General features: G+C 41.0%; 1 protein-coding gene across 3 annotated transcripts; it reads left to right on the top strand.

Annotated features, from left to right (window-relative positions):
* Nucleotides 1–1,989: 1,989 nt before the first annotated feature.
* Nucleotides 1,990–25,759, top strand: LOC110752298 (uncharacterized). 3 transcript variants are annotated; one of them, XM_088248425.1, is made up of 9 exons: nucleotides 1,990–2,424; nucleotides 2,773–3,255; nucleotides 3,452–3,604; nucleotides 8,687–8,782; nucleotides 8,985–9,032; nucleotides 9,173–9,480; nucleotides 15,038–15,044; nucleotides 23,861–23,973; nucleotides 25,148–25,759. In XM_088248425.1, exons 1-9 carry the CDS (start codon nucleotides 2,052–2,054, stop codon nucleotides 25,757–25,759), a joined length of 2,193 nt encoding a protein of 730 aa, XP_088104551.1. In that variant the 5' UTR covers nucleotides 1,990–2,051. The 3 variants fall into 3 exon arrangements, with proteins under 3 accessions (XP_088104551.1, XP_088104552.1, XP_088104550.1); XM_088248426.1 differs by lacking the exon at nucleotides 15,038–15,044 and having other exon boundaries at nucleotides 1,990–2,371; nucleotides 2,771–3,255; nucleotides 9,173–9,473; nucleotides 23,847–23,973; XM_088248424.1 differs by lacking the exon at nucleotides 15,038–15,044 and having other exon boundaries at nucleotides 9,173–9,473; nucleotides 23,847–23,973.

Here is a 25,759-nt window from a genome sequence, read left to right as displayed (position 1 = left end):
TTATTTTGATTATGTTGATGGTTTGTTTATGTTGTGAGTATTTATTTTGATTATTTTGTATATGTAGCATTATTATGGAACGGTTTTTTTAAGAGAAAGTCATCATCGGGTTCGGGTAGTTCGGATAATGTTGATAGTTCAGAACTTCAGATAATGTTGGTAGTTCAAGACAAAGTCAGTTAGATAGTGTTTTGGGTCCGAGTTCAAGACAAAGTCAATTAGATGATGTTTTGGGTAATCTTCAAGCGGACCCTGGATTAAGAACTTGAATGATAGATTATGATGCTAATATGAGAGATGAGGTCCGAAGATCATATCTACAAATTTTTTATGAAACCTTGTCGTAGACAATTATAGCTTGTAATGTTGTTTCCGTTATGAATTATAAAGGAAAGTACTATGATTTTATTTTCAATATTTTTTTCTATCATAAATTTTTATTCGGACTTTTACACTAAGACCCCTTGTGGTACGATTCCTGGCTCCGCCACTGACTGTAGTGAACCTCTTCAATGGATTGCGAATGCATTTTATTAAGCGTTGATGACCATTAAGGTTTTCTAGTATCACTTTCTTTCTTATTCAAGCTAGGTTCGCTTAAAATCATATTGTTTGAAGTTAATTACTACTTCTCATGCAAAGAAAACATTGATCAATTCTCATGCAATCCAACCCTATCTTTAGTCTCTTCATACCAATTGATATATATTGGGCGATTCTCATGCAATCCAACTTCTAAACTACACTATACATCACGAATACAATTGATGAAGAGAAGGTTTTATAGCGGCATAAACTTCATGCCAACCATTCTGCGAAGGGTGTACCGTATCCCAAAAGAAAGAAACATCAGGGTTATTGCATACAATGTACTTCTTTGCACCAGTCTGATCCACCCTCCCGCATGAGTATTCATTGCTCAACCCAACACAACATGGCTTTAGTGTGTTAATCTGGAATGTCGAATATCCTGCTACCCAAAAAAGAATGTGATCAAGTATAGACATATATACATGAGTAGGACCACATTTATTGACCACCGCCTTATAAACATATTTAAGGAGAATCCACATGGATGGTGCCTACTTTTATTAGAAAGGCGGCGAGCAAAGTGATCAGTAAATAAAACAAATAGCACTATCCAAAAGTAATACTAGTAGAAGGGATCAATTAGCGTTCGCGGAAAAGGGATTTATTACCTTGATGATGTTTTGGGGGCTTCAATGCGGACATAAACGCATTATAGAGATCCAAGTCGACAAATGCAGAATTATTTGTCTCCTTGTTCAACTCTTCCAATTTTGAAGCAGAATCTAGTTGTGGAACATTGAAGCCATATTGGCAAATTCATTGCAGTTTTGATATGAAAGAAAGGAAGTTATGCCGGGAAGACATCCTAGGGGCTCTATTGTTGTAACCGCTATTTTTTGCACTCCCAAATCATATATACGCTTCAAATCCACAGTAAGCTGCTTAATAATAGATTTAGTAAATATTGCCAAATCCTGTCATTTGGAAGATACGACGAGTGCGATCAAGTTAGTATAAAGTCTCTTCAAAATTCAATATATCATGTATGTATTTATGGACATGCCAAGAACCCCACATAGTTCGGAAACATCTAAACCCTTTAATAATCTTGTGTTTGATTAAAGTTCCCTAGAAAATGATGGAATCTTGAATTTGAATATATGTTTCGTTATCATATAGAGCAATAACCATTTTTCATGATTTGTTTCGTTATGCCGAATCCTTTGGACTTTTTTCGTTTTCTCTTTTAATTTCTTTGGGTATACGTAAGAGATGGAATATTAGTATACTTGCGATACTCTCCAGATATAAAAGAGAAAGAAAAAGAAGGAATGTAATTATAAGTACTTAAAGAATAAATGCCTGATTCTTAATTCACCAATGCACTCAACCACACTACTTTAAGATGTGATCTCTTCTAGCTGAGTTGTAAAATATCTGAGACCTAAATATAAAACAACAAAAATAGCAAGCCTGGTCAGCTTTCGGCCGCTCATATCTGGTTGTGAATAGCAGTAAGAATGGTGAAAACTGTGGTTCCTGCTGATGCAATTGTTGTCGAATTTCTTAACAAAGATAACTATGAGCATTGGAGTGCATTGGTGAAAAATTATTTGGTTGCTCAAGACCTTTGGGAAGTAGTAGAGGCTACACCTGAACCTCCTAAACCAGAACAAGAAGCAGAAGCTGATGATCAGTTCAAGGCCTGGAGGAAGAAGAATGCAACAGCTTTACATGCGATCCAAGTTTCGTGCGGGCCTGATGCTTTTTCAGTGATTAAGGAGATTAGTTCAGCCAAAATTGCTTGGGATACTTTGGCCGAAAAGTTCACACCGCAACCATCACTCCTAATTAATTCATTTGTTCAGTCTGCAAACTCATCATCCAACCCAGGTATATTGTTAAAATACTAGTAGTAGTTTATTAGACAATATCAAGGGCCAACTTCATTCAACATATAGTAAAACAAAGATGGTATGATTTTAAGGGTGATAGAACAAGGATGGTATGATTTCCAGTTTACTTTTAGCAACTTCTTAAACTGTTCTCCATCCTTGCAAAGACTTAATTTGAAAACATATAAACCTGTTTTCCAAATTAGAAAAGCTTTGTATCAACTTTATTCAGCCTACTAAAACAAGGATGATATGATTTTAGTTTAGAGTTGTTATTTTGATATAACAATGGTAAACAGAGAAGCATTAATGTCCAAACATATATATATATATATATACTCGACAGATGCTGCAATTGCTGCCAAGCATGATCCGTATCAACCTTTCTTCGCTGCTGTTAAGCTCGGTGATTGGCGTAAAGCGAAGGAATTTCTTACCCGAGATCCCAATGCAATAAGAGCAAGATATTCAACAGGAGGGTCGACAGCTCTTCACATTGCAACCAAGTTCGGACATGAGCATATTGTGGAAGAGTTGGTTCAGTTGATGACACCGGAAGACTTGGAAATTGTGAATGATGGTAATTGGACAGCTCTTCATCTTGCTGCAAGATTAAATCTCAAAATGGTTGAATGCATAGTTACAAAGAACAAGAAACTACTTGGCATTGTGAAAGATGGTAAGACGCCAATTCTCTTCGCTGCTCTGTTGGACTTATGGGATATCGTTCGTTATCTCTACTCCCTCACTCCGATCCAAGACTTAATGCCAGAGAATGGCCCTTATGGCGCTGGGCTTGTTTGCTTTTGTTTACGAGCCAAACAATTTGGTAAAATTCTCAACCAACCCTGACCCACATTATTTATTTATTTATTTTATACAAACAATATTGGGATAGGGGGACTTGGGACATAGGGTGCAGGGATAACTGTTCTTAAACACATGAGCTACAAGCCCCCCTTGCATTATTTACTCATTTATTACTCAAGCTTTTAACTTTAACAGTTCCTATTTTCTCTATATAGATATTGCGTGGGAATTACTTCAGCGTTGCCCACGATTGGTAATTGCTAATTCTCCGCAGGGAACAACATCCCCTATATTCGCATTGGCTGATATCCCTTCTGCATTTCCGAGTGGGACGCAGCTCAAATTCTGGGAAAAGTGGATCTATGATGGTTAGTAATACACTCTTTTTTCTCTTGCTACTATCAAATTCATTATATCCCATATATATTTTGCTAACAGTTCATCTACACCATTAATATATGTAACATCCCGGTCCTAAAAGGAAGTAAAATAATTAAGTTAAGAGGAAATAAATTGGAGTAAACAATAAAATAAAATGATTTGAATAAATTAAGGTTTTTGAAAATTTAAAATATTATTTAATTTAAAAAGGGGCAAAAAGGTCATTTTAAGTTCGGGAAGGAATTTGGGAATTTCGACTGTACCGGTGCGGAGAGCATGTCGAAACGAGTCCGTAGACACGTAGTGGGCTCGGATCGGAGTTATAACGAGGAAAGTACGATCTAAATACTTGGAGGGGCAAATTTTGTAATTTAGAAAAACTGGTTTTAAAACCAGAATTTCTCTTCCTCTCTCTCTCTCTCTCCCTCCCGTGCGAACAGCCCCTCCCCCTTCATTTTTTTTCTGCACAGCCGGTGGCTTCTCCAAGCCACCACCGTCACGTCCGGCCGCCATGTGGGGCGGTACCGGTCCTAAAAGGACCGCCGTGAGCCCCTCTTCCAGCCCTGCCCCATCTCAGCCATCATCACCGTCGGCAGTCGCCGGAAATTGCAGAAAAACGGCCGGAAATTTCAGAAACTTTGGGTCGCTCGTTCTCCCTCGTTTCTCAACCAAATTCGACGAGTAAGGTATGGTTTTTGGACTACTTTCCGTGCTCTAGCTTCCTATGGGATAGGATTCCAGAAATTTTGAGAGTTTGTAGTCCGTTTTGTGAATTTAAATTCTGCCGGTTTTCAGTTAGAATTTCCGGCCATTTCCGGCCACTTTTTGGCCTTCGACCAAGAACAAAAGTGACTCCGAATTAGGTGTATTACCTAGGATAGGAGTTTGGAGTCAAGATGTTAAGTTTTTCCGGCGAGTGGTTATCGCTTTGGACACCCACGCGCTGCCGGCGCGTGTGCGGCGCGTGGGCACTGTAGCAGGGAGACATATTTTATCCTAAAATGATCTCCTGGTTGTCACGAGCGCGTAGAATTTTACGAATCTCAATTCGGATAACGTTTGAACCCCGAACGGATTTTACATATTGTGTGATTTCCGGGTTCGATATGTTAGAACCGTTGGATCGCTTTCCATTTAATATATGTTGATTTAGGTATTCCTAGGATCGTGTAGGAATTCGCGGATCGGGAATCGGAGCCCCGGATGTTCCGATCTAAATAGTTAAAGTTTGTGTTTTACGATAACCGTCCGATCGTGCGATCGCGAGCGATCTAGCCGTCCAATCCGGACCAAACTTGTAGGATGTGAATCCTAGACCTTGTGGAACCCATAGGAACTTTCGGATCGTAAAATGGAGGCCGTGGGCCCCGCGGGCCCGGTTGACCAAGTTTGGACAGTTTGACCCTCGGTTGACCCTGAGTCTCCCAAGGTAGTTCCACTCTTCGAAGAGTACTAGAACGACCCCTTTTGGACGAGTCTTGACCGTCATTTGGTTTATGTTGATTTTGTGGATTTATGAGATTGTTTTTATGGTTTTGTGATATAATCTCATGTTGTTGAAATTAATGATATATTTAAATTCCTTTTATATTTAATAGTTGAATGTTTAATTTCTGTAAAGTATCTGTGATATATTTGTGGATTTGATATATTCGAGTGTCTTGAGTTTATATATATAATATTTGAGAAGGCACTATCTTAGGTACTTCCCCGGTTATGGGTTTTATGCTTGAGAGTTTATTTGTCTACTATAAATAGGTATTGTGGGAAAAATTGAATTAAGAAATGGAATATTACTTTATAATATTTTATATAAGGATTATGAACTCCACCATCATACGTACCTTCCCCTTGGATGATGATATTTGGAAACAGTGGATATGGACACTGGGATTCATGGGAATGGATATATGGATGTGTTTTGGACATACTATTCACACACGTGCCGGGTTTCGGGCGTGTGGGCTTTATTGGTCATGGATCCTGGAATTGTGGGATGCCGGAAAAATTGTGGATATGGTTTGGAAATGTAAGTAGCCGGGGCATCCTTGACGGGATGTTGACCGTAGACCCTTGATTGGGTAGTCTGCGCGCGTAGGACAGTTCCAGGCGTACGGGTCTTGATTCTTCGTCCGTACGTGCTGGGTTAGAGTATCAGTCCCCCAGTTGGACGACTCATCCCTAGCCACATGGACGTTTGAGGGCCGGATAAGTGTGAGCTAGTCAACAATCCCCTGTTGGATTGTTTCCCCAGTACATGATGTGCAACATCACATGTACCTTCCCTTGGATACTGATACATGGAAATTGTGGATATGGTTTGGAAATGTAAGTAGCCGGGGCATCCTTGACGGGATGTTGACCGTAGACCCTTGATTGGGTAGTCTGCGCGCGTATGACTGTTTCAGACGTACGGGTCTTGATTCTTCGTCCGTACGGGCTGGTTGAGTTTAGTCCCCCAGTTGGACGGCTCGTCCCTAGCCACATGGACTTTTGAGGGCCGGATAAGTGTGAGCTAGTCAACAATCCCCGATTGGATTATTTTCCCCTGGTACATGATGATGGTGAGAGGTGAGTGTATTTATGTATATATATATATATAATTATTCTTTTCTTGTTATACATATTACATATATGTATATGTGGTTTTGATTCTGGTTGAGATTTGTGAGCCTGCACATGTATGAACGTATAAGCCCTGGATTTGGGCAGTGTTGTTTGGCGCCATACGCCTTGGATAAGGTATGGTTGCGGGATTGAACTGCTAAAAGGGGAATAATTGGATAATGTGTTTAATGTACATACGCCTTGAATAGGGTATGGTTACGAATTGAACTGATACAAAGGAAGAGTTTGAGAATGTGTTCATTGTGTTTTTGTCGAATTTGAAATTGTGATGGATCTGAAATGTATAGTTGGTTATGTTGTGAATGATCGTTTATTTTCGGAGTTGTGACCGTTGAGATGAGAACTACGTGTGGCTTGATCCCTTGTCCAAGGGTACGTAGGCAGCCTGGGGTCTCATCAGGCGCAGCCGCGAGATATGATTGTGTTTAAAAGGTTTGATCGATTCTGCGCACGTGATTTTCGATGTGATTGTTGGGTTTGAATCCGGTTTAATGATTTCCGTGGTATTTATAAAGTTGTTTGAGACCATTAATTGTTTGGTTTATGTATTGTTCGACTTAAGAATATTGTTGGTGTTGTTTCGAATTATCTGAAGGCCGGAGGCCGATTATATGAATTGCATGAGATTAAATTGTGCGTGCTGCCTGTTGGTATATTAAAATGTGAATTTTGTGCAGATTGAAATTTGGGAAATGTTCAATTTATAGGGGAGACCCTGCCGAAATATCGGTAGGAAGTCTCGTGCTCTTTTCCCTTAATTTGGAAAAGAGGCTGAGTTTTTAGTTAGTGGGCCCGGCATCGGTGTGATGTCTAAATTTTCACAGGATTCGTCTCGAGTTTCGAGGAATTCGGGGTGGGTCCTGTCATATATTTTGGGTACCACATCTGCAATTAAGTCTGAAGCTCATCACCTACGAAAAAAATAGAAAATATAAAGGAATATAAGCAGCAATCTTGGAAGCATATATATCTTCCGAACATTCTACTTTTCAATAATAAATCATCCTTCGCAAAAAATTTCGACAAATCGGAAACAGTTAAGGCATCTAGTTGAGACCAACAAAATAGACAAACACGAAATGCTTAAAGAAAACACTAAAATCATAACCATTCGTTGACTAATCAAATGGATTTAGATTTAATTGATTTTTTGCTGACATGATTTGTGAAGGAATATCTAGAAGTTACGGTTTAGATTATTGAAATACAATCTGGTTTGAATTATATAATATCCAAGGGTTAAGTTATTTGGATGTTCAGACCATCTCCAACAATATAAATTGGCTAAACCTAAATTTTTACACTCCAAAATACAACTATTCATGTATTTTCTGAACACAAACAATTTTTTCCTCTAACCTTACAGACTCAGAATTTGAGTTTGCAACTTAAATTGTTTAATAATGGCTAACCTCCTTTTTTTTTTTGTCGTTAATTTTCCTTGACATTATTTTTGTTTTAAACATTAGTTATTTAATTATCTGAACGTTTTGAACTTAAAATAATATAAATTCCAAAACATGTAATTTCACTTAAAATGATTCAGATTATATATAAAATTATTTTGACCATTGGATGTGATTTTTTACGGTTGAAATTGCTTAAAAGAATAAATCCTATTAATGATGGTTTCAAAAACTAAGGAAAATATAATATATATTAACAACTCGTATGAGAAGGAGCAAATTCTGGATTGGACGTCCCTAAATTACTATAGGTTGGTCGACCCTCATATACAAGCGGGCGACCACGGCACATCTACACTATTATTGTACATCCTCGATATGAAGGGTATGATATTACATATACAGAAATTCTCCTATGTGGACGTCCGGACATTATTACCATGCAGATACGATGTATTTTCTATTATCTCTCCCTGCTTTCCTCAATGGCATCCGCACAGTATTAATGTGCGGACATCCGAATAAGAAAATAACTTATTACATATATTATGTATATATATGTTTTGTGGGAGTTTTCAGGTGTTCGTATCTTTAACCATCAAAATCAAATTCAAAAAGTATTAGTTAGCATTTTGTTAAGTGGTATTTTTCTTTTCAATATTGAATTATATCCCAAGTTTTAGTCTTCCTCCCCTGTTACTATTAACATTTAAACGTCATATGCTTTTGTCCTTGATTCAAAGAGAATTAAAATTTTGGGATCTAAAGCCAGGATTTACGGTCAAGATTCAAAGAGGAAATTAAATTTTACTCGAAATAAAGATTTCAATTATTCGATCACATTACACGGCGGGCCCTACCATAATGGTCCAAATATTTGTTTAAAATCTGTTATCACAAAAGATAATACACATACAACATCCTCTTACACGGCGGGCCCTACCATAATGGTCCTTATTGAAATTGATCTTACATGTCCAAAAATAATATATTTATTTATTATATTGACTGAGCTTTGTTCTCTTTTCTTTATAGGTATACACGTACAACATCCTCCTGCCATCCATGATGTTCACGTAAATGTTGAAAATCTAGAAGAAAAACTGGGCAACCAAAATATCAGTTTCTCAGGTTTGCTATATTCTCCTCATTTTATTCAAACTATGTCATGATAAGAAGTTGATCATGACATAGTTTGCCACAAAAAGAAATTGGTTCTAGTACGCTCATATACAAGAACTAAAATCTTAATAAGAAGCTGGGAATCATATAGCAAAGCACATTCATACTTTGTATGAACAAGGCATATTTATCTTTTGAATTTGCATTGCAGTCTTCGGTTTCACGCAAGGGCCTTCTTCAAGCCTCCGCAAGCTTTTAGGTATATATGCAAACATTCTTTTCCATCTTTATTTGTTGGTGTCCTTGCACATTGGTTTTCTCATCCACTTATTTAAACTCTATCAACGTATTTTATTTCTACAAAAACTGGTTGTAACATTTTTTCCAACATCAACCTAGGAATCAACCGCATATGTGAAATGAAATTGATCCATGCTCGATCCCTAGATATTTTGGATTACATGTGTGAAGTGTTAAAAGATCTAGACACTCAAGAAATGGAAGATGGCCTTGTCTATGCAGCAATATTCCGAGCTGTACGAAGTGGGATTATTGAGTTCGTTATTCGTTTATGTAAAGTAGATCCGGAGATATTGTGGCGGCCCAATTCAATGAGAAGGAACATATTTCAATATTCAATTGAGTGTCGCCAGGAAAAAGTATATAGCCTCATATATGGGGTTGGTCAAAGAAATCTTATTGCAACTGTAGACAATGAAATTTTGGTGAATTAAATTCCACTAAGCAAGAAAATAATTAGGGTTTGGTGGATTAAATTGTGGGCCCCATAATTCGCCCATGTGGCGTGTGACTCATCAAAATCGAATTAGTTGTCAAAAAGTGACATGTGGCGACATCCGACGGAGTGCATCAAACGGTTCAAGATGAAGACAAAATTAAGGGAAGGAATCTTCTGTGATTGACTTTGATTTAAATCAAGTATTAATCAGGTCAATCAATTGAAGGTTAAATTGCCAGATTATGGGAATTGATTTAAATCAAATCAATATCCCATAAAACAAGGTTTTAAATAGGGAAAGTTATTTAGGTCAAGCATCCTACAAGAGCCTATAAATAGGAGGCCTCAAGATGAAAAGAAAAGAAGGGCATAGACACACCCAAGCACTCAGAAGAGACAGAAAACTCTCTACATTCTTCACCTCACTTTGGAAGAGCCACCAAGCACAACAAATACGTGCCGGTTCCTCCACTCTAGAAAAATCCAAACACTCAAACAAGCCTTGTGCTACCCGTTTGATCAAGATCAAGTCTCTACGACCCTTGTATCAAACACAACTTTTCTTTAAACACTTTGGAGATCGAATCAGAGGATTCAATACAGAGATTGTAACCCTAAATTTCATTAATACAAATATTATTTTGTACACGTGTTCTTGTCTCATTTGTCGCAGGAAATTCGTGTTTACAAATTTGGCACGCCCAGTGGGACTCTCTCTGCCTCTCATCTCTTTCTCCAGTTCCAAAATCAATCAACAGACTGAAAACAATGGCTTCCAAGAAGATTCAAACCATTCCCACGACGAGAGGCAAAAGCGTGAGCGCCTCTTTCTCAAGCGGAGACTCTGCTGGGGTCGTCACCCGGAGCAAGGCCAAGGCGGTATCCGCAGCTCAACCGGCCACTGCCATACCGACTCACTCCAAGGCGAAAGACGTGAACCGAAGGCGTGAACCGGTTATCAATTTGGCTTCCTTGGGGGCAAAGAAGAATATCCTCCGAGCGGAGGAGAGAAACTCTCGAAACGAAGAAAGGAGTTTTCCAGGCTTGAAGAATTCAAGAGAACGTTCACTCTCGCCTGTTTCAGACGCTGACTCTAGTACAGGCTCTTACCATGGATCCCCATCCGACGACCAACCGGAGAAGACTGCCATGAATCACTCGGCGTCCATAGGTGAGTCTTATTCTATGGCTATGCAGGTCATGGTGACAGGAGCGATGTCTATTGAAGAACAGCTGGCCCATATGAGAGCGAAGCGGTCACGAAGCTAACGAAGATAGTTGAGGAGAAAGATGCGCAGATTGCTTCGCTCATCAACAAGTGGGAGGTGCATCATGACAAGGAGCTTGGCCAAGACGTGCACAAGAAAGGACCACATCATGAAGCTGAATCCAGCGAGAAAGGATTAGGTCATGAAACAGAGTCGGGCGAGAAGTTGCACGGAAAAGGTGACGCCGCCTCGGTGGGCTCTTTATCAGTCCAACAACTTCAGGACATGATTGCGAACACCATTAGGGTTCAATATGGAGCTCCTTCCCGAGACACGCTCATGTATTCCAAGCCATACACCAGGAGGATAGACAACCTGCGGATGCCAACGGGATATCAACCTCCCAAATTCCAACAATTCGATGGAAAGGGCAACCCAAAACAACACGTTGCACACTTCGTCGAAACGTGCAACAATGCTGGGACGGAGGGTGACCACTTGGTGAAACAATTCGTTCGTTCCTTAAAAGGAAATGCATTCGATTGGTATATAGACTTAGAGTCCGAGTCCATCGACAATTGGGATCAAATGGAGCGAGAATTCCTGAACAGATTCTATAGCACTCGTCGCACCGTGAGTATGATGGAACTCACAAGTACCAAGCAATGGAAAGATGAGCCTGTCGTTGATTACATAAATCGATGGCGCTCGTTAAGCCTGGATTGCAAGGATAGGCTTTTGGAGATATCAGCAGTTGAGATGTGCATTCAAGGGATGCATTGGGGGTTACTCTACATTCTACAAGGGATCAAACCCCGCACGTTTGAGGAGCTAGCCACTCGTGCCCATGATATGGAGTTAAGTATCGCCAGCCATGGAGGAAAGAATGAGCCTATCGTAGAGCATAAAAAGGAGAAAGTCTTTGGACAAAAGGCAGATAAGTCTATCAAGAAGCCTACCAAGGAAGCAATGACAATCAACACTGTCCCTGTCAAAATCTCCACCCGAGATAAGAAGAAAGAAGTCAAAAGGATGGAGCCATCCCGAGAGGTGGATAGACGTCGACGAACCTTGAAGGAGCTGGAGGAAAAGACGTACCCTTTCCCTGACTCCGATGTCGCAGGTATGTTGGAGGACTTGCTCGAAAAAAGGGTGATCGAATTGCCAGAATGTAAGCGACCTGAAGAGATGAACCGAGTTAACGACCCTAAGTTTTGCAAGTACCACAGAATTGTCAGCCACCCAGTAGAGAAGTGCTTCGTGTTGAAGGAGCTAATTATGAACTTGGCCAGGCAAGGAAGGATTGAGTTAGACGTTGACGAAATCGCAGACGCGAATGTTGCCACAATTGTGTTTGGATCCTTTGATCCCGTGCCGCTGCCTGCAGTATCGCCAAGACCGGAGTTTCAATCAATAAGGGGCATACGCCAGGTGACTGATATGTGTGCGAAAGAAGTGGTGGGCGAACCGACCAATCAGGGTGGTGATGGCTTAGTTGGTAACTCATCTTTCGATGACAATGAAGGATGGACGCTCGTTACTCGGAGGAGATCTCGTACGAAGCGCATTCCTCAACACCAAAATGCTCAATCAAAGAAGGAGCGGCGAAAGAGAAGTTCGCGCCGATGCCCTAAGAACAAAACCAAAATGATGGTGAGGAGAGACTCTAACCAAGAAAGTGGACCACTAATCCAAGAGCCACGAATTCCAATTATGCTAGGAGAATACTTTCCCAAAGTGTTCTTCGTAAGAGAGCCCATGGAGGAAGTCTATATGACAACTTGCTATCAAATAGGTGACGAAGATGCCTCGGAAGAAAAATCTGAGACTCATGAAGAGTCAAAGGTCTCAGCACAAGCAGAGGGATCACCGTTGCACTTCAATATTGAGGAAGCGATGCAACTTCCTGAAGCAATACGCATAGCATTGGTCAAGGCGCTGATGGATTTCAATATTCATCCAAATAAAACAAGAAGGGATGAAAGATTGGAGTATGAGTCTCAAGATCATGCTATTTGTTGCGCGACATGTGCTTCTATCACATTCACCGATGAAGATCTCTTGTTAGGGTCCAAACCACATAACCGTCCGCTTTTTGTGTCAGGGTACGTGCGAGAACAGAAGCTTAGTCGCATGCTCGTGGATGGAGGTTCAGCAGTAAACATCATGCCTAAGTCCACAATGATGAAGTTAGGCATCACCATAGATGAATTGTCTCGAAGCCGTCTCATGATTCAAGGCTTCAACCAAGGAGGGCAAAGAGCCATGGGCATGATTAGAATCGAGCTCGTGATAGGTGACTTAAAGTCAAACACCCTGTTTCACGTGATTGATGCTAAGACTTCCTACAATCTTCTCTTGGGAAGGCCATGGGTACATGAAAATGGGATAGTGCCTTCAACTTTACACCAGTGTTTCAAATTTTACAGAGGTGGGGTGAAGAAAATCTTGGGCGATGTCAAACCATTTACCGAAGCCGAGTCCTATTTCGCCGACGCCAAGTTTTACATCGACGAAGACGTGGTGTCTGAAGTTATTCCCATTGAGGTTCACTCAACAGGCAAGGCCATACCAAGAAGAGATGAGGATTCAAAGTGCCTTCCCATTGAAGAAAATGACAGCAAGAAGAACACTTCGTCTGGACAAACAGGATCATCATCAATAGATTCACGAAAGGTGTCTGTTCCTATTCTTCGCTATGTCTCATCGTCCCGACGGAAGGAAGGACAATCCCCGTTTGGAAAAGGAGTAAAATCAAGAAAGTTAGGGGAAAGTGATATGAAGTTATTGAAGGAGTCGACAACCATGCCTTTGCCCAAGTTGAACAATTCGGACATTTCAAAACCTTCAGTACCGGGATTCGTCAGATCATCACAAGACGCAACAAGACACGAATATCTTCCGGTCAAAAGAACTAAAGAAGGTTTTGATCCTAATGCTTATAAACTCATGTCGAAGGCAGGTTATGACTTTGGCTTATCTCATTCATTGGGAGAGCTTAATCCAGACATCACTGGCGAGAGGACACATGGCCTTAGCGAAACCCAAAAGAAGTTGAAGGAGCAGGGTTACGCAATCGACTCAGCTAGAGCTGGCCTTGGTTTTACTCCTATTGCACCGGTGAAGATCTCTGCTAGAAGAAAGGAAAAGAAGGCAGATGTTCAACACACTAGTGCTGAAGTGGTCAAAGAGGAGGAAGAATTAAAGTCTACTAAAAGAGCCTCAGTGTTTGACCGCTTAGCCAAGCCTACCCAACGGACCTCAGTTTTTAGTCGTATCAAAGAATCAACATCACGACCCTCCGTGTTCAAAAGGTTAACTGGAGATAATAGCCAAAGGGGAGTTCAATCAACTTCACGTCGATCGGTGCTAGAAAGACTCGGAGTTCCAAACAAGCAGTCCGAAGAAAAAAACCAGTGGGAATTGAAAGGCGGAGTTCATATTGATTCGACAGAAGATAATGAAATTCGAAGCCTAATTCCGTCACGTATGAAACGTCAGTCAACATTAGACATAACTTCAGGTGACCAGCTCAAAGTGAAACGACGGACAATCATACATACTGGGAAGGCTGTGAGTCAGCAAAACAAAAGCGATGATGAAGAAGTAGAGGTCCTAGCTGCTCATCATGTTACGATTAAAGAGGTTGATGAAGAGGAGCCTTTCGAGGATGAGGTTCACGAAGCCCCTCCTGCACTAGAAGATGGAGGGCAGGCGACTATAGATGAATTAAAAGAACTCAACTTGGGTACAAGTGAAGATCCCAAACCCATCTTCGTTAGTGCACTCTTAAGCCCTAGTGAAGAGAAATCATATTATCAACTGCTACTTGAGTATAAAGATGTATTTGCTTGGACGTATAAGGAAATGCCAGGTCTCGATCCAAAAGTTGCTGTCCATCACCTTACAGTCAAGCCTGGAACGCGTCCAACCAAACAAACTCAACGTCGTTTTCGCCCGGAGCTTCTAGGTCAAATCGAAGCTGAAGTCGATAAGTTGATCGCTGCCGGATTCATTAGGGAGGTGAAATACCCAACATGGATCGCGAATATTGTTCCGGTGAAGAAGAAGATTACTGGACAGATTCGTATTTGTGTTGACTTCCGAGATTTAAACGAGGCTTGCCCGAAGGATGACTTTCCATTGCCCATAATTGAGCTCATGGTAGATGCAACCACAGGTCATGAAGCCCTATCTTTCATGGACGGTTCATCTGGATACACCCAAATAAGAATGTCGCCGAAAGATGAAGAACTCACAGCTTTCCGCACTCCGAAAGGAATTTACTGTTACAAGGTGATGCCATTCGGTCTTAAGAATGCAGGTGCGACCTATCAACGTGCAATGCAAAAGATCTTTGGCGACATGCTTCACAAGAATGTCGAGTGCTACGTTGATGATCTGGTGATCAAGTCATCAAAAAGAGAAGATCATTTGAAAGACCTGAGAATGGTGTTCAATAGGCTGCGAAAATACCAACTCAAGATGAACCCTTTGAAGTGTGCTTTTGGCGTCACGTCAGGTAAATTTCTTGGTTTCATTGTTAAACACCGAGGCATCGAAGTAGATCAGTCTAAAATTAAGGCTATCCGAGATATGCCCGAGCCAAGAAATTTACGTGAGCTGAAAAGTTTACAAGGACGTCTCGCTTTTATTCGGCGATTCATCTCAAACTTAGCAGGGCGATGTCAACCATTCAGTCGTCTTATGAAAAAGGATGTCCCATTCATTTGGGATGAGGCTTGTCACAATGCCTTTGAGAGCATAAAGAAGTACTTATCGAGTTCACCACTGTTAGGAGCTCCTATTCCCGGCAAGCCACTCATATTGTACATTGCGGCGCAAGAGAGATCAATTGGAGCCCTTCTGGCACAAGAGAATGAGTCCCGTAAAGAGCAAGCACTCTACTATCTAAGCCGAACCCTTACTGGTCCTGAACTAAATTACACGCCTATAGAAAAGACGTGTCTTGCACTTGTTTTCGCTATTCAGAAGTTAAGGCACTACATGCAAGCGTTCACAGTTCATCTAATTGCACATGCTGACCCAGTGAAGTACGTTATGGCAAAACCAGTCTTGACGGGAAGTTTGGCCAAGTGGGCGTTACTTCTCAATCAATATGAAATCATTTACACTCCAGCAAAGGCGGTCAAGGGTCAAGCTGTTGCAGACTTCCTAGCCGATCATCCAATTCCAGCAGACTGGGAAATTTCAGATGACTTACCCGACGAACAAGTCTTCTTCGCTGACGTTTCTCCTGCTTGGATGATGTTCTTCGACGGATCGGCTCGCATAGATGGGGCAGGGGCTGGCGTAGTCTTCTTATCACCCGAGAGACACGTATTACCATATTCATTCTGTTTAAGTGAACTTTGCTCAAACAATGTGGCAGAATACCAAGCTTTGATCATGGGCTTACAAATGGCCGTGGAGATGAAGATATCAATCTTAGAAGTGTACGGTGACTCCATGTTAGTGATCAACCAGCTACTGACCTATTACGAGGTCAGGAAGGATGATTTGATTCCATACCACCAAATGGCCACGCAGTTACTTGAAAAGTTTGACCTCGTGACGCTGGAACATGTGCCGAGAAAAGAAAATCAAATGGCAGATGCCTTAGCCAACCTTGCTGCTACGTTGGCATTAACAAAAGATGAAGCAGTGAATCTTCCAATTTGCCACTGTTGGGTTGTTCCATTAGCACTTGGAGCATCGCAAGAAGGAGTCAACGTTATCTCAGTATTGTCCATTGACATTGACGACTGGAGACAACCTTTAATTGATTATCTTGAGCATGGGAAATTGCCAGATGACAAGAGACATCGATCAGAGGTACGACGTCGGGCACCTCGATTCATTTATTACAAAGAAATTCTCTACCGTCGTTCGTTCGAAGGCGTGTTTCTAAGATGCTTGGGAGAAGAAGATGCATCCAAAGCAATGGAGGAAGCTCACTCAGGTATTTGCGGAGCTCATCAATCAGGGCCAAAGCTACATTTCCAAATAAAGAGGATGGGCTACTATTGGCCGACTATGGTCAAGGATTGCATGGATTATGTGAAGAAGTGTCAGGCATGTCAATTCCATGCGAACTTTATACACCAACCACCGGAGCCGCTACATCCCACAGTTACTTCGTGGCCATTTGATGCATGGGGTCTTGATGTGGTGGGACCGATAGCACCCAAATCTTCCGACGGTCATTCTTACATCCTTGCAGCCACAGACTACTTTTCAAAATGGGCAGAAGCTGTACCTCTAAAGGAAGTGAAGAAAGAAAACGTAGTGAGTTTTATCAAAGTGAACATCATTCATCGGTATGGTGTGCCACGTTACATCATCACAGACAATGGAAAACCATTCTCGAATCGGTTAATGGACAAACTGTGTGAAGACTTCGGTTTTAAGCAACGCAACTCTTCAATGTACAATGCCCCGGCCAATGGCCTTGCAGAAGCATTCAACAAAACTCTTTGCAACCTGTTGAAAAAAGTTGTTGGGAGAACCAAGAAAGACTGGCATGAAAGGATAAACGAAGCATTATGGGCTTATCGGACGACATACCGGACGCCCACTCAAGCTACGCCGTATTCGCTTGTGTATGGCGTGGAAGCGGTCCTGCCTTTAGAAAGTCAAATTCCATCACTGAGGATGGCCATACAAGAGGGATTGACTGACGAAGAGAATGCGAAGCTACGTCTCCAAGAATTAGAAGCATTAGATGAAAAGAGACTCGAAGCGCAACAACGCTTAGAGTGTTATCAAGCCCGGCTTTCAAATGCTTTTAATAAGAAAGTCCGCCCTAGATCTTTCCAGGTAGGAGATCTTGTCCTAGCATTGCGTAGACCTATCATCACAACGCACAAAACTGGAAGTAAGTTTGCTTCGAAGTGGGATGGACCCTACGTAGTACGAGAAGTATACACAAGTGGCGCTTACAAGATCGTACCTGAGGACGGCTTAAGAGTCGGCCCCATCAATGGAAAGTTCTTGAAACGATACTATGCATGAAGTAAATCCAAGCTCCTGGCCCGCATGAGCCTAAACTGCGTACGGCACTCAAAAAAAAAAGTGGCTCGTTGAGTTGAAAACCCGAAAGGGCGGCTCAGGCAAAAGTTAGAGCATAAAAAAAAAAAGTGGCTCGTTGGATTGAAAACCCGAAAGGGCGATCCAAGCAAAAGTTAGAGCATAAGAAAGTCCGTTGAGTTGAAAACCCGTAAGGGCGGCTCAAGCAAAAGTTAGGACCCAAAAAAAAATAAATAAATAATCCCTTTGAACTACGTGATGACTTGATCCCTTTTCATCGAGGGTACGTAGGCAGCTTGGACAAATAATTCCAAGTTCAGTCACATCAAAATAAAAACAAAGGGTTTCCCCATCAATCCGAACCATTTGAAAGAAATGATGAGATAAGAAAATACTTTTATTTCATTATGAAAGTTAACTAGTAAACATCAACACTTTGACAAGTTCGAAGAAAAATACGAATGAAACAAAGAAGGTTTACAATAATAAAATTTGCTACTCCCAAGACAAGTCCCGGAAGCCATTACGAAATCTCTCAAAAGAAACTCGTAATGCATCTAAAGTCTCAGCATCAGTAGCTGATAATACAGGAGCTTTTTCGACTGCTGTCTTATCCTCTCTCAAGCGGGTAACCTCACCATGATGATATGAAAGCTGTGCACCGCTCTCCGAAAGTGATCCGTTTAGTTGACGCAGTCTTAACTCCAATTCTTCTTGTTCTCTCTTCAACTCTTCCATACGCGTGTTGGCAGATTTAATAGACTCAAGTATGGAAAACTGATGAACCTCTTCAGCTTGTTGCAGAGCCAAAGCAATAGAAAGTGAAGAGTCAACAGCAGCTAAACGATCGCTTTGAACCTCAGGAGAAAGCTTCTGGGAATAAGTAGAGTGTGCAGAATAATAGTCAATTGCGGTCACCATAAGTGCATCGATCATAGCTCTTAAAGATGAGACGTCCGCCCCCACATTTTCAAGGGTAGTCAACAGCTTGCCAAGCTCATCTTTGAATGAAGGAAGCCGTTCTAATGAAGCCTTCAAGACTATGCTTTTTACTTGGTTTCCTAAAACGGAAACTACTTTGCGAAGGGTCTTGTCTGCAACACCTAATTTGGGTTCCCCACATGACATTTCAGAGGTAGATGCGTGATTAGCCAGCTTTGATAGATGTTGTTGCACATGCGGACCTACATTGATCAAAGAATAATGGTTAAGCGAGTAGACTCAAAGATTTCTAAACACGGAGCGTGACAAAGATTTGAGTAATACCTCTTAGGCTAACACCTGAACCACTCATCAGGTGCAAAGTACGATTTTCCCTTTCGATAGGCACAGGATTAAATGGCACAAGCTCGGACATGGTGGGAACATGATGCACGACTTCTCCCTGAAAATATATATATAAAATTTAAATAAATAAATAAAAATAATAATTATAAAATAAATAAAAAATAAAAATAAAAAAAGGGCTCAAAGCGAAACAAATTGCTTACCTCGTTCATTAAGACTGGTTGCGAAACAGCAGGCACATCACAAAAAAATGTGTCATCGAGTGGGTATGCCGTGTCCAGATCGCAATAGAGAGATCCAACACTTGTCTTCTTATGCCTAAAGTTGACTTCACTGTCTTCATTGCTACTTATATGTCCTCGCTTCAAGTTGCGAATTCGTCGACCGAGGGGAACGAAATCTTCATGTGAATCTGCTACACTTTCTAGTTCTCCTTTATCACTAGGGACCCGAATTGGAGAAACATCAACTGGAGGTGGGTGTTGAACCCGAGGCGCAGGAGTAGTAGAACTACCTTCAACTTCTGGAGGAACTCTGTGCGCATTGTCACGTATGAGTTTATCATGAACTAAAGTATCGTTGCCTTGTGACTTCAAAGATTTTTGCTGAGATAATGACGAAGACTTGGCTACAGTTGAGACTGTCTTTGACTTCGTTGATTCAAAGCGATGCACCTTTGACCACCAAGCAACATAATCGGAGGTGACCTCAAATTCCCGGATATTGTCCTTAGTGGGTAGGGTTATTGTAGATGCACTGCCAACATTTAAGCATGACTTCCAATGAGAATACACCGATAGCACAGTCCCATTCCGGATGTCATCTTTAAGTTCTCCTGGCACCTGTTGTATATAGCAAAACTGTTTACTGAACCGGTGTGGGCTATAAGGTTGGATGACTCGGTAGTTTTCCTGTCGTAGAGAAACGTATCCCGAACGAAGGCATATCAAATACGCAAAGTCTTCTTTGGAAATATGATCTTCATCAGTCAGTCGTTTGCACTCTGAAAACATTCTTGCGAAACGGCTCATCTCCACTTTATGACAAGTCCGGAACAAAGCTCGAGCTGTCGAATCTTCAAAGAATTTCGCTGAAAGTCTTCCTGAGAACCTTGCCATGATAGGAGTAGACTTCTCTGAAGATGATGTAAAGTGCGTGTCGAAGTATTCGCCCAACCACCCATACACATAATGGAAAGGAAGAACAGTTGCACAATTTCCTGGATCATCTGCGCTAGAAATATCGTTCAACCCCTTGTAAATGCTAGCCAATACTGGGATTGCCAGGCCAAATGATACACCGTGCGCCATTCGACTGGCAACTTTGAAAACCCCCGGCCTGATCAAAGTGACGTCGTCCTTGGGGAATACAAATTTGCATAACCAGCAAGCGAGGAAAGCAGCCAAGTACGATCTCTCCATATCTTCATCAGTTATACCCAAATCTTCAAAAACCTCTTCCTCCTCCTCAGTGCGTTTCGGTGCCGCCGTAATGATACCAGACGGGTCAAGGTCTTCCTTTGGCTTTTGTGACTTGTTCCGTATGGTTTTCCTTGAAGGCTTTTTGTACTTGAACGGCCCTCGGAACCAGTATTTTATCCAAGCAGTCATTCTTACTCCAGATTTTCCTTTAGAATCCCGTAAAATTTTGTGGTATGCTAAGAACAGGTAGCGACAAATGTGTGGGATATAAGGCACGCCTTTTTGGTCCATCCTGTTGAGACTCTCAGCGCTTGGAATAACCTCATCATAAAATCGACCTGTAATAGGAAGACCACCGATTTCATGAAGATCCCAAAGAGAAATAGACATCTCCCCTTGCGATGTATGAAGAGTATTTGTCACAGGACACCAATATTCGCAAAAGGCTCGGATGACTGGAGCGTGTCGATCATAGCTAAATAATGAGGCAAACACTGCATCATACAAACCAGTGCTCCTAAGAACTTGAGTATTTCTACTTAGCACATCTTCAAGCCATTCCCAATAATACTCAGTAAATGTAGATTCACCGGATGTCGGGAGAACAGAACTCCAATTTACTGCTCCATTATGGATTCGGTCACTGAGTAGTTCGAACGCTCTTAATGAATCGGTCTCTGTATGATGTGAGGACTTTAATTGTAAAACAGTGGAGTGAAGGTCCCTACCCGTAGACTTGGACTTTTTGAAGCTGCTCAGTTGACAAAACACCTCTTGGGACCAAGAAGGAATAAGAAGAGTGTCCACCTCTGATACCTCCGAAGCAAGGATAGGCGCACCTACAAGCAATGTGGTACCTTCGTCCCGGTTATCACTTTCATCCTCAAGAATAGTAACAGTGCCTTTCTTGAAACACTTGAAGAAGGCCATCTGTATAAGATGAGCAGCATGAAACAATATTCAATATCAGGCTAATGACTTCAAACTTGAAGAATGGAAAAGAAACTAGAACAACCAAGGGAAAGCGCTTACTTGTACAAGCTTGGAGATCCGGATAAAGATGAAATGCCACAAGAAACAATCTTCACTTGTCTTCCCCTACGTAAAGCCTAAGCGCTTGAGCGGGCTATCACCAAGTCGGAGAGATGGATCAAACCCAAGCGGTATAGGACGTCTACGTTCTTCACTCGTCCTCCACCACGTAAAGCCTAAGCGCTTGAGCGGGCTATCACCAAGTCGGAGAGATGGATCAAACCCAAGCGGTATAGGACGTCTACGTTCTTCACTCGTCCTCCACCACGTAAAGCCTAAGCGCTTGAGCGGGCTATTACCAAATCGGAGAGATGGATCAAACCCAAGCGGTATAGGACGTCTACGTTCTTCACTCGTCCTCCACCACGTAAAGCCTAAGCGCTTGAGCGGGCTATTACCAAATCGGAGAGATGGATCAAACCCAAGCGGTATAGGACGTCTACGTTCTTCACTCGTCCTCCACCACGTAAAGCCTAAGCGCTTGAGCGGGCTATCACCAAATCGGAGAAATGGATCAAACCCAAGCGGTATAGGACGTCTACGTTCTTCACGTTCTTCGCTTATGATACCAATCCACCTAGCACTGTGTTGTCAAAAAAAAAATCTCTGCACGAAGCACCGTGTTGTCAAAGAATCTGCAAGAGAAGATTAATTTTAACTTTGGCAATATTGAAAAAACAAAAAACAAAAAAACTGACGCAAGTACAGAAGGGAATGATGAAACTGAAAGTGAGTTCATTCTTACTGCCAAGTATATTTGCTACCATTCCAAAGGAATTCAACAACCACACCAGCAAGTTTCTTGATAGGTCCCAAAGAGGTGGGTTCTTGTGTGTGAACTGCAAAAACAACCACGAACAGATACGTTGCACCCTTCCAACGAGAGTATGCTTTCCTTTGGCAAATGCGCAAACTGCAGCAAAATTTTCATACAGACAATCAAATATATAAGTGCATGTGATATATACATATATGAATGTGGAGGTGCATGCAGCTTTAATTAAGAAAAAAGAAAAGCCAAGTCTCACCACTTTGATTATAGAAAGAATGCAAAGGGCACAAGAAACTTCAAATTCGTGGATCTTCTTGCCGACAAGGGGAGTCTTTGCTGTTCTATTTAATTAATCTCAATATCTATGAGTGCAGTGTAATTTAAAGAAGTCATCAAAGCTCCTGGTGGTGCTAGGGTTTCTTATTCCTAGTTTAGGAAAATATTGGATTTTGTTTCTTGCCGCACAAGATCTTAACAATATTGGATATTATTATAATATCAACCCAAAAAAAAAAAAAAAAAAAAAAAAAAAGGGAAAGAAAATCTCGCCATCAGCTACAACTACTGCTACAAAACTTGATTGGGACATCTACATAACCTGCCATCCTGATATACACGATTCAAAAAATCAAACCTAAAAAATATATATATATATATATATATATATATATATATTTTAAAAAATTAAATAAAATAAAAATAAAAATAAAAATAAAAATAAAAATAAAAAAGGAGGTGATTTTCAAAACCCTACGTTGGGAGCAATCCAAATTTTTTGGAAACAAATGAAGGAGTAACACTTCAAGCTGCACCTCCTACATGTGACAAAGCACATATCTACGGTGCATCATGAAGTGGGGGCAATTTGTAGACAATGAAATTTTGGTGAATTAAATTCCACTAAATGAAGAAAATAATTAGGGCTTGGTGGATTAAGTTGTGGGCCCCATAATTCGCCCATGTGGCGTATGACTCATCAAAATCGGATTAGTTGTCAAAAAAGTGACACGTGTCGACATCCGACGGAGTGCATCAAACGGTTCAAGATGAAGACAAAATTAAGGGAATGAATCTTCTGTGATTGACTTTGATTTAAATCAAATATTAATCAGGTCAATCAATTGAAGGTTAAATTTCCAGATTATGGGAATTGATTTAAATCAAATCAAAATCCCATAAAACAAGGTTTTAAATAGGGAAAGTTATTCAGGTCAAGCATCCTACAAGAGCCTATAAATAGGAGGCTTCAAGACAGTTGAGGGGGGCCCAGACACACCCAAGCACTCAGAAGTGACAGAAAACTCTCTACATTCTTCATCTCACTTTGGAAGAGCCACCAAGCACAACAAATACGTGCCGGTTCCTCCACCCTAGAAAAATCCAAACACTCAAACAAGCCTTGTGCTACCCGTTTGATCAAGATCAAGTCTCTACGACCCTTGTATCAAACACAAATTTTCTTTAAACACTTTGGAGATCGAATCAGAGGATTCAATACAGAGATTGTAACCCTAAATTTCATTAATACAAATATTATTTTGTACACGTGTTCTTGTCTCATTTGTCGCAGGAAATTCGTGTTTACAGCAACATTTGCAGATGCTTCTGGAAATAATATGCTACATCTTCCAGGGATGCTATCTCCAGCAGAAAAACTTGATCGTATTTCAGGTGCAGCCTTGCAAATGCAGAGGGAAAGACAATGGTTCAAGGTTAGATATCTTCATTCTATATCTTTCCTGTAAATTAATTGTATTTAGAGCTAGTTGTGGGATATTAGGTGCTGGAGTGGTAGCTTGTAAAAGTGGTTGTGGGTTGATATGTTGTCCATGAAACTAGTGGCGGTAGGGCTTTCTAGTGTAGTTGAGGTGCCATATGGAAAGTGAGGTGGAGACCCTAGATGAGAGGATGGGAGGTTTTGCGGTCTGATTGAATGATTTTGGGAAGGAGGCAGTTCGGACTCATGAAAACGTTTTTCTCTGCTACGATCAACTTGTTTTTATTCTAAACATGTCTTTTAAAATTCATCCAAAGGTTAAAAATGTGACACCACACACCCGCATATTTTACTGTAAGGCATATTTGATAAGGGTAAAATGCTCTTTTGTTTCAAGTTGGGAAACGTAGGTTTAAATTCTAGGTAACATGAAGTAAGTTGCAGGCCCAACCCTTTTTCACGTTTATTATATTAACAGGCGAACAAGAAAAAATTTAAGAAAACCCATGTTGCCGCCCTCTTGTGGGTCGGTGCCTCCCTCCTTCCCTCCCCTTCCTCCACTCCCCCTCCCAGTTCTTCTACTCAGCTCTCCATTTTTTGTATTTTTTGTTTTGCGGTGTGGAATCGTCGTCGTCGTGACAGTCGTCGTCTTTTGGCCCATGTACATGGCTACCACAAGGATTTGGCTCCAGTTCTCAGCTTTGACTTGGGTTTGGAGCCGCAAGGCGAGGATGTTACTGGGCAACGTAGGGTTTGGGTTTAGCCGGTATGGTTCTATGGCTCTATTTGATATGTACAGGAGGATACAGTCAGGTGGCTCTGCTTTTTAGTTTGTTTATGTCTAATAATTTTACGAAACAATTCAGGAGCTTGTTGTGTTTTGCATTCTCTTATTGAAAGGTTTTATTTAATGAAATGCACGAGGTGAGATCCCGACAAACTAATATTTAGTAACTAAAAAAATTTGACGTGCCTCATAAAAAATAGGTAGTACAAAAGTAAACAAGCAAACAATGAAATCCTGACAAGTTTTATTACGTTGTGGTCAACAATGCTCCTTGTCGTATTTCTTTCATGTGTTATGTTGCCTTCCATAAAAGCAGTGATTCTAGAGTTAGTTACTTGGTAGCCACAACGAACTTGAGGTTTATTTGTTTAATGAAATGCAGGAGGTGGAAAGCATTGCAGTTTTACCCTCGGGATTGGCAGCTTTCAATAAACAGGGTATGAGAGCCCATGAATTATTTACCCAGAACCATAATAAATTGAAGGAAGAAGGAGAAAAGTGGATGAAAGATACAGCAACTTCTTGTACAGTTGTAGGTGCTCTCACTATTACCATCATGTTTGCTGCAGCCTTCACGGTGCCTGGTGGAAACAATGGAGGAACAGGCTTTCCCTTGTTCTTAGATGAAAAGATGTTTATGGTTTTTATAGTTTCAGATGCTATATCACTCTTTTCTTCCACAACTTCAGTGTTGATGTTTTTGGGAATCCTTACATCACGATATGCAGAAGACGATTTCCTCAAATCCTTACCCACAAAGATGATAATCGGCCTGTCAACGCTCTTGATCTCCATCGTTTCCATGATGGTTGCCTTTTGTTCTGCTCTTTTCCTTATGCTTCATGAAAGACTATGGATTGTCATTCCAATCATTTTCCTCGCTAGCGTTCCAGTCACCTTACTTATTTGGATGCAATTTCCCCTTCTTGTTGAGATTTTCATTTCTACATATGGAGGAGGGATATTTGACAAGAAAGTGAGACGGTGGATATAA

This window comes from Prunus avium, chromosome 2 (assembly GCF_965620075.1).
Source record: "Prunus avium chromosome 2, drPruAviu1.hap1.1, whole genome shotgun sequence".
NCBI classification, from domain to species: Eukaryota; Viridiplantae; Streptophyta; class Magnoliopsida; order Rosales; family Rosaceae; genus Prunus; species Prunus avium.
This window is presented reverse-complemented; position numbering and strand designations above follow the sequence as displayed.

Coding starts and splice junctions, on each gene's coding strand:
- LOC110752298 (XM_088248424.1), top strand. CDS start 2,052: ATGGTGAAAACTGTGGTTCCTGCTGATGCAATTGTTGTCGAATTTCTT. Junction 8,783..8,984: donor CCAAAATATCAGTTTCTCAG/GTTTGCTATATT, acceptor TTTGCATTGCAG/TCTTCGGTTTCACGCAAGGG. Junction 23,974..25,147: donor GGGAAAGACAATGGTTCAAG/GTTAGATATCTT, acceptor AATGAAATGCAG/GAGGTGGAAAGCATTGCAGT.